Here is an 8,667-nt window from a genome sequence, read left to right as displayed (position 1 = left end):
TTTACATGCAGAAAAACCTTCATAACACACAAGGGGACGGGTAATAACCGGAAAAGCATGACATGGGAGCTTTAAGACTATTCTATGTTTTTAAAAGGTCAAGAATGAAGCTTCAGGACAGCAGGGGGATCAGGTAACAGTATGAACAAAAGTCCAACACGGCTTCAGTAGAATAACAAGAGAGATACTGATCCGATGGTATAAATATTTCAAGTGTGAATTTGGAGATGAATCACAGTGAGGAAACACGGTGCATTATTGACCTCTGGTGGCCACAGACCAGTATCACAGCCAAGACACTCTAACATCAAGACAAGAAATGATTTAATTGAATAAGAAAATCCAGCCGTTTTATCAAACAGATAAAAAAGCAATGTCTTTATTTTAAGAGTGCGAATTGACAGCCATTTAAAAATAGCACAGCATCATCCGGTCATCTTTTATACAAATAATAATTAGCATAGTGATATAAACATGATAAACACTGTACAAACAGATGGAAATACACATACCTGTCAACTATAACAACGTAGGAACACTTGTGAAAACACGCAGGCAGGTTTCGAATTCTCTCAAACCTACCATTATCTTAAAACTTCTTATAAAATGAATGCTAAAACGACTGGAATGCAGCGCTTAAAATGCCATTATTAACAACCTTAACATCTGGCAACACTTCTTAACAAATGCCCACAGGAGGACTAAATGTCAACTGGAATTTATTTAAAATAGAATATAAAAGACAGGCTAGACGACACGTATAAATATTCAACATATTAACAAATATGTACAGGGTTGGAGGGAACTTTTTTGTTAAAATACTTTCACTCAGTGGCAAGATTTTATTTTTGGTAGTAGGCGACGTCTCACTGAGATAAAGCTTTCTCCAGGATGTCGGCGTTGACCAAAGGTAAGGATGCAACTTCGAAAAACACCCTGAGAAAAAGAACGAATGGATTAATGATCGGAGTAATTTCAGATTTAAAGCACACCATCACTTTAGTACACTTCATGTGCTGCTTTCTTTGAACGTACTTGTGTGAGTATTTGTTCCTGATGGCTCTCAGTTTGTCGTCCGCTGGAGCTAAGAGCATCTCGTAAAGTTTCCTGACGACGGGCGCCAAATCTGACGTCTGATACCCGGAGTGGAACTGCAGGATGGGACACTGCAGAGACGACAGACACGTCAGTAGGTAGCCATTTTGGATTATTAAAAGCTACAAACTAGGGCTGTGCAATTAATCGTATTTTAATCGCAATTACGATTTTGGCCTGCCACAATTACGGAAACAACATAATCGAAAATTATTAATTTCTAATTTATTTTTTATTTATCACATTTATATATGTTTATTAGCTTGTTGAAGTGCGCTCCAAAATATTTGTTGATCTTGTTTATTGGTATTTATTATTTTTACATTATTTATTTAAATGTAAATATTTCATTTATTTTTGTATTGGTTTTTCAGTTGAATTATACGTTCAGGGTAATCAACAGTTAAAAAGATACTGTTCAAATTATTTTTTATTTGTTTTAAAGTTCAATAAATGGAAGTCAATGAATAATCATATTTAATAATCGTGATATCAATTATTGACCAAAAATAATCGTGATTATGATTTTTGCCATAATCGCACAGCCCTACTACAAACATATCTGCAGTTCTTCAACATGTTTCCTTCATTAGAGCCGATTCTAAATCTGGAGGCGGCGCGGGAACGAAATGAAATGATCTGGTCCCCCGCTGCAACGATAACCAGGGTTCATACACTTTTTCACCAATGATTTTCAATGACTTACCTAATTTTCATGACCAAAAAAATTACTCTTCTCAGCGGTACCACTGAAAATGGTTTATTTTAACATGGAACAGGAAAATAAGGTCTGCATATGAAACATGTTGTGCCTATCTAAAACAAATCAAATAGGCTTACTAGCTCCTACACGCTAAAGCAACTCAAATCTCTCACCAGCAAAACACCTCGACAGTTAAATGCCATTTTACGTTTCATTACTATACCATACAGTATTTATTATCGTTATAGTATCACTATTTCTGCGATTAGATAAAATATAAATTATATTTGATGCAACTTTGGTTACATTTCCATGACTTTTCCAGGGCCTGGAATTAGCATTTTGAATTTCCATGACTTTTCCAGGTTTTTAATGACCGTAAGAAGAACCCTGGTTAACTCACATTTACATGGACAACTATTTGCATTTAAATTGAACAGAGGGTTGTTCTCTGCAGAGCGGGAAAAATAGGCAGTGAAAAAGTTGCACGTTAACTTTTTAACGGCATCAGGAAGTATTCAGTTTGAGCAAATAAAATGCCTTAGATAATAAATGAACAGGAACTAAATCATTAAGTAAAAGATCCTTTTGTGCCCTTACCATACCGACGTAACTACGTAACTAATTTACGAAGCCATTTTAATTTTCAGATTTTTCCGTAATGCTTATTTTGACATGAAAAACTAAAAATTCCCAATTATAAATCTGTAACCAAGTTGACCCTAAATCAATAAACAATCCAGCAGAGAGTTAAAAGTCCATGAACAGAACAGAGCTGCAGTATGTGTATTTTGAAATAACACTTGTTGTATCTTTAATATTTGTTATGCATGCTTCTTAGTTCACATGAATCTGTCTTTGACCTTTCCTCTCTGTGGGACGAATAAAAAAGTGTTTCTGATTCTGATATAAACACGTGTTTGAAGAGGGGCAAACAGATGAAGTGAAAAGATTAGAAGAAATATGTCATTGAAAGTGTTTGAATGAAACCTACCCATCCTCCCAGGTCCTTGGAGATGAGCGCCAGCAGCAGGCAGGCGGAGGCGAGCAGCGAGCCGCGCTCCTCCACCAGATCCATCTCCATCAGACTCATCTCACAGAAGAACCGCGCCAGGGTCAGCGTGTCCATCTCCGCGCTCACACACTGCAGAGAGAGAACACACACACACCCAGTTAGTGAAGGGAGACCTCAACACACTGCAGAGAGAGAACACACACAGACATACACTCAGTTAGTGAAGGGAGACCTCACACACACTGCAGAGAGAGAACACACACACTCAGGTTAGTGAAGGGAGACCTCAACACACTGCAGAGAGAGAACACACACACTCAGTTAGTGAAGGGAGACCTCAACACACTGCAGAGAACACACACACACACTCAGGTTAGTGAAGGGAGACCTCCACACACACTCAGTTAGATAGAATTGAATAATAGATATTGTAACAGTGTGTGTGCATCAATGTAATGCATCTATGGCTTTTGAGGAAGTGCAGTCAGGTGTCTGCAAGGTGATGGAAGAGACAGAAACCTCACACACACACACACACCTTGGCATAGCGTCTGAGGAAGCGGTATGGGATGGGGATGTTGATGTCGAAGGAGAGCGCCTGCAGGATCTTGGCCTCCGTGGCGATAAGCTCCTCCCTCTTGTACGCGTCATCGCAAATGTAGAGGAAGTCGTCGACACACGGCGGACTGCGCTCCTGCAGGACGGTCAAAATAAAAACATTTAACACGTGCAAACTCCCTCCTTCTTTGTCTTTGGGATATTTAAAGTCCTGTGGTAAAGTCTGCAAGCATGGTCTGTTCGACTTTCTCGACTTCTTTGATTCCACTTTTACTTTACCCGTGAGCATCAAATAAAACCCACTGGCCATGCTTCATAAAGTGTTTTTTATATATTTATGTGTCTATTACTTACGTTTGTTGTAAATACTTGATATCCACTGTGATAAATGATAGTAGAACATATATTTAAAAGGTTACACACAAAAAAAGGAAACTTAGGAAAGTCCTATATTTCGAATTGAATGCATATTTTATAGTGAAGACACCTTTTATACAAACACCTGTTGGTTGTTATTCGGTGAACTGACCTGGACCCGTGTGCTTAAAGTATTATTTGTATCTGTATTGTATTCTTACCTCAAACTTGGAGGCGATGAGCATGGTGGTGGAGCCGACCAGCTGCAGCAGCTCCCTGTGGACGGGGGTATTTGAGAGGTAGTGGTCCGCCATCTTCACAGCCAGGTACAGAGTCTCATGGTACAGCTCAAAGTTCTCCTGCACACACACACACACACACAGTCAGGTTAACTAATGCACACACCACACGAAATGAAACTGGAGAAGCAGCATGCGTGAGATAAAGCTACACACACACACACTTTGTTTTGATGTCATTTAGTTTCTGTCATCCAGCGGAGCAGGGAATGATTTTTATAATTACACGCTTACAATTGCTGTTTATTTGAACCCTCGAGATTGGTTTTACTTCGATTTTTCAAATGGATTCTCTGACTCACTTACCATTTAAAGTGGACCTATCATGCTATATTTGAATAATATAGTGTAGGACCATACCTATATAAGGCATATTTATACTTTTTTTTTTCAAAATACCAAACAGATCATGCATTTTAGCCATGCCTCATTTCGCTCAATTTGACATTTTTAGCTGTTTTAGCAAGGGCTGATTCAGTGAGAACAGCACCACCTACAGGCCTGGCATATGTACTACAGCGTCTCCAGCGCTTTCGAACGGCAATGGCCGTGGCTGTCTCCTCCTGATTGGTGGAGTTGGCCCAATAGCCGTAGCGCCACCGTCCTGACGTCAGGACAGTGTTCAAATCTGGATCAGTTTTTATCAGATCCGTTGCAGCCCCCTTTTTTTAGAGATTTGGGTATGGAGGAAAATAGAGAGGGTTGTGTTTTCTGACACTTGGCGAGTTTCCCTGGAACACCGGGGACACAGATTCATGTAGAAAAGACGTACAAAAGTGCATTTTGCATGATAGGTCCCCTTTAAAATATAATCACTTATTCCTGCCAATGGACTCTAGCAGGAAAACTCACCTGTACTTCCACCAGCCAGTCGATCAGGATGGCTCTCATCTCTGGGTTGAGGCTGGGCTGACTGGGCATGTAGTTAGTGAGGACAAACTTCTCCTGCAGACCATAAAAACACAAGAGGGGGAAGATGACCTTCTGCATTCAGGCTTTCCAGAACCCACACTGGTGTAAAAGCTACTTCAAATACTAATACTTTGTCTCACCTCTCTCTGTTTGAGGTAGTCAAAGATGTCCTTCGCGTACTCGGGACACATGTAACAGTCTTCAGAGTTCTCAGAGTCGATGTCAAACTCCGCTGGGATCTAGAGATCAGAGAACATTTGAGTTAGTTGACCTATGACAGACATTAGTACAAGTCCAAAGCTTCTCCGGGTTCCCTCACCTGTTGTTTCAGGAGGTGTGCCGGCACCTCCGGGGCAGCAGGGGGCGCAGCAGCCTCCAGCTCTTCTACTGGAGCTGCTGCCTCCTGCTCCTCGTCCTTATAAGTCTGTTCTTCCGTCACAGTCGGCGTCCCCTCTGAGCTCACAGATGAAGACTTTTCCAGGTTTGCATGGTTCTCCGTCGACACTGAAGTAGCGCTTGTTTTCTTCGCCTGCTTCTTCTTCTCTCTCCCTGGAAGGCTGATCGTAACCTTATGAGCCTGTGAACACATGTCAAAGAGACATTAGATATTTAAAAGGTCACCGATTATGCAAAATTCACTTGTTCATGTCTCTTCTACATCAACATGTGTCCCCTCTTCTTCATGTCTCTTCTACATCAACATGTGTCCCCTCTTCTCCATGTCTCTTCTACATCAACATGTGTCCCCTCTTCTTCATGTCTCTTCTACATCAACATGTGTCCCCTCTTCTTCATGTCTCTTCTACATCAACATGTGTCCCCTCTTCTTCATGTCTCTTCTACATCAACATGTGTCCCCTCTTCTTCATGTCTCTTCTACATCAACATGTGTCCCCTCTTCTTCATGTCTCTTCTTCATCAACATGTGTCCCCTCTTCTTCATGTCACTTCTACATCAACATGTGTCCCCTCTTCTTCATGCTCTCTTCTACATCACCATGTGTCCCCTCTTCTTCATGTCTCTTCTACATCAACATGTGTCCCCTTCTTCTTCATGTCACTCTACATTCAACATGTGTCCCCTCTTCTTCATGTCTCTTCTTCATCAACATGTGTCCCCTCTTCTTCATGTCCTACTTCTACATCAACATGTGTCCCCTCTTCTTCATGTCTCTTCTAACTCACCATGTGTCCCCTTTCTTCTCCATGTCTCTTCTACATCAACATGTGTCCCCTCTTCTTCATGTCTCTTCTACATCACCATGTGTCCCCTCTTCTTCATGTCTCTTCTACATCACCATGTGTCCCCTCTTCTTCATGTCTCTTCTACATCACCATGTGTCCCCTCTTCTTCATGTCTCTTCTACATCACCATGTGTCCCCTCTTCTTCATGTCTCTTCTACATCAACATGTGTCCCCTCTTCTCCATGTCTCTTCTACATCAACATGTGTCCCCTCTTCTACATCAACATGTGTCCCCTCTTCTTCATGTCTCTTCTACATCAACATGTGTCCCCTCTTCTTCATGTCTCCTCTTCATCAACATGTGTCCCCTCTGTGGAAAGAGACTCTGAAAGTTTCAGGAACAAAAGATTCTCTCTTTTTGTCCTGATCCATTTCTATAAAAAACCTGTCTGAAAATGAGCTGATCAGATTTTTAGCCACTTTGTGATGTCATAACGATGTTGTGGCTTGGTAACCATTAAGCCAATCACCAAACCAAGGATAACCCCCCCCCCCCCTTACTCACCCTGAATCTCCTCCTAGGCAGCACCATTGAGTTCTGTTTACACCAAATCTTCTTCTCAGAGGGGCGTGGGGAGGGGACTCCTTATTTTTCATCTAAAGTAACAGACAGAAGAATCAGCACTTTGGAAACAGGGCTGAAACAGAGGGGGATTATGGGATGCTTTCCGCAATGATCTGTTTGGTGTTTGAGCGGCCAATCAGAGACCATCTTTCTGTATATCTCTGAGGCCCTATACTATATTGATGAAATCACAGTATAATAGGGGACCTTTTTTAACATCACTTGCCTCAAGAAGGGATGACATGGTGATGTCCGAACATCTTGAAAATATGTTAGGGATCGTGTGTCAAGTGACTGGCCACTCGTCGAGACAACTTCCATGGCCCCAAAGCACAGGCCCAAACACACTTCAGGCCACACACGACACACACACACACTACACACTCACACACACAGTAACATCACAACCATACACACACACCACACAACACACACAGACACACACACACACACACATCACACAGCCACACACACACACCAACACACACACACACACACACACACACACACCACACACACACACACACACATCACACTAACAACACACAGAGAACACGTTAACACACACACAAAACACACACACACACACACACACACACACCACACACACACAACACACACACACACACACTACACACACACCACACACACACAACACACACCACACACACACACACACACACACACACACAACACACACCACACACACACACACAAACCACACACACACACACACACACACACACACACACACACACACACACACACACACACACACGTTATAAGTGTACACATCCTGTTGAGGTGTGATAACTGAAGCAATAGGTGACTTATTTTGAAACTTGCCGACACATGTACAGTGGCCAGCAGAGACACTTTCAGAAAACGTACAAATACAATACTAGGTGTAAATTCCAAATGTAACAGTAGAGATTATTCTCCCTAAATGTGCAATTAGCCCAAGGGTTTTCAGTCAGGTTGCTGGAGGGGGTACAAGTTTAGAGGACTAAAAAACTAGACTTCAAATATTGGGTCACGTAGGGCCAACAATCAGACCAGACACTGACTGATAGCCTTTCTTTGGATAGCACAGTGGGAGATCATCCAGAATTGAACCAGGATCATTCTACATACAGACAGCAGCTAAAGAAACAGACCCTGTTGTTCTCATGCTTATATTTAAAGAAAAACAATCACTGCTGGAAGGTTTATGAGGAAATATGTGTCAGAATATACATAGAGGATGTGTCGTAAAGAGCTCGGCCACGCTGACTGATCTGATACTTTTAATTTGAAGTACTTTCCAGGTCAGCAGTGACTAAATGCCAAAATCTATTTCATGTTGCTTGTGGTTCATCCCGTTTAGAGACACAAGACAGACACATATATGTATTCCTGTGTGTGTGGGATCTGATGATATATGACATATGTTGTGGAGAAATAGCAATGCGCCCTTTGATTTTAATCACACATTACTCGAAGCCATTATCTCTGAACATTGACCACAGGACCATTTCACTCATGCACCAAACAGATCATCACTAAGTATTGTGATGTACTAAGTGAGAGAATACAAATGGTCTCCCTCCTGGAATCCTTGCTCAATCTTCTACGTTTAAATAGTTTATACCCTGAATTTTAGTGCTTCTCTCTTCCACAAAAACTCAAACCAGGACTCACATTTGTAATGTCGATGAAAGCAGTCCTCTTCTTGGGGGCTCCATGGGGAGGGGGATGAGGCCCTCTTCACCTGGGGGCCCTCCATCTGCAACACAAACACAGGGGACTGTAAACACACGAGAAGATCATCCCGTGCATGCACACAAAATATATTGTTTAGCATTTCAAGCCATGTTAAACATTGCCCTGCAGGCGTATGCAGGAACATCAGCTGCAATGCTGGCTTTTGTTTACAGC

At 41.8% G+C, this 8,667-nt stretch overlaps 1 protein-coding gene across 1 annotated transcript; it reads right to left on the bottom strand.

Moving 5' to 3' along the window:
- Positions 1–333: 333 nt before the first annotated feature.
- On the bottom strand, positions 334–8,559 carry LOC117494619 (G2/mitotic-specific cyclin-B3-like). The gene is made up of 10 exons (XM_034145553.1): positions 8,549–8,559; positions 8,431–8,494; positions 5,259–5,516; positions 5,080–5,178; positions 4,880–4,972; positions 3,950–4,087; positions 3,352–3,507; positions 2,793–2,942; positions 1,036–1,166; positions 334–936 (listed from the first exon to the last, which is right to left on the bottom strand). The coding sequence occupies exons 1-10, from the start codon at positions 8,557–8,559 to the stop codon at positions 867–869; spliced, it is 1,170 nt and encodes a 389-aa protein (XP_034001444.1). The 3' UTR covers positions 334–866.
- Between the last annotated feature and the right edge of the window lie 108 nt (positions 8,560–8,667).

Source organism: Trematomus bernacchii, unplaced genomic scaffold, assembly GCF_902827165.1.
Source record: "Trematomus bernacchii unplaced genomic scaffold, fTreBer1.1, whole genome shotgun sequence".
Taxonomy (NCBI): Eukaryota; Metazoa; Chordata; class Actinopteri; order Perciformes; family Nototheniidae; genus Trematomus; species Trematomus bernacchii.
The sequence above is the reverse complement of the archived record's forward strand: the minus strand, read 5'-3'. Positions and strand labels throughout refer to the sequence as shown.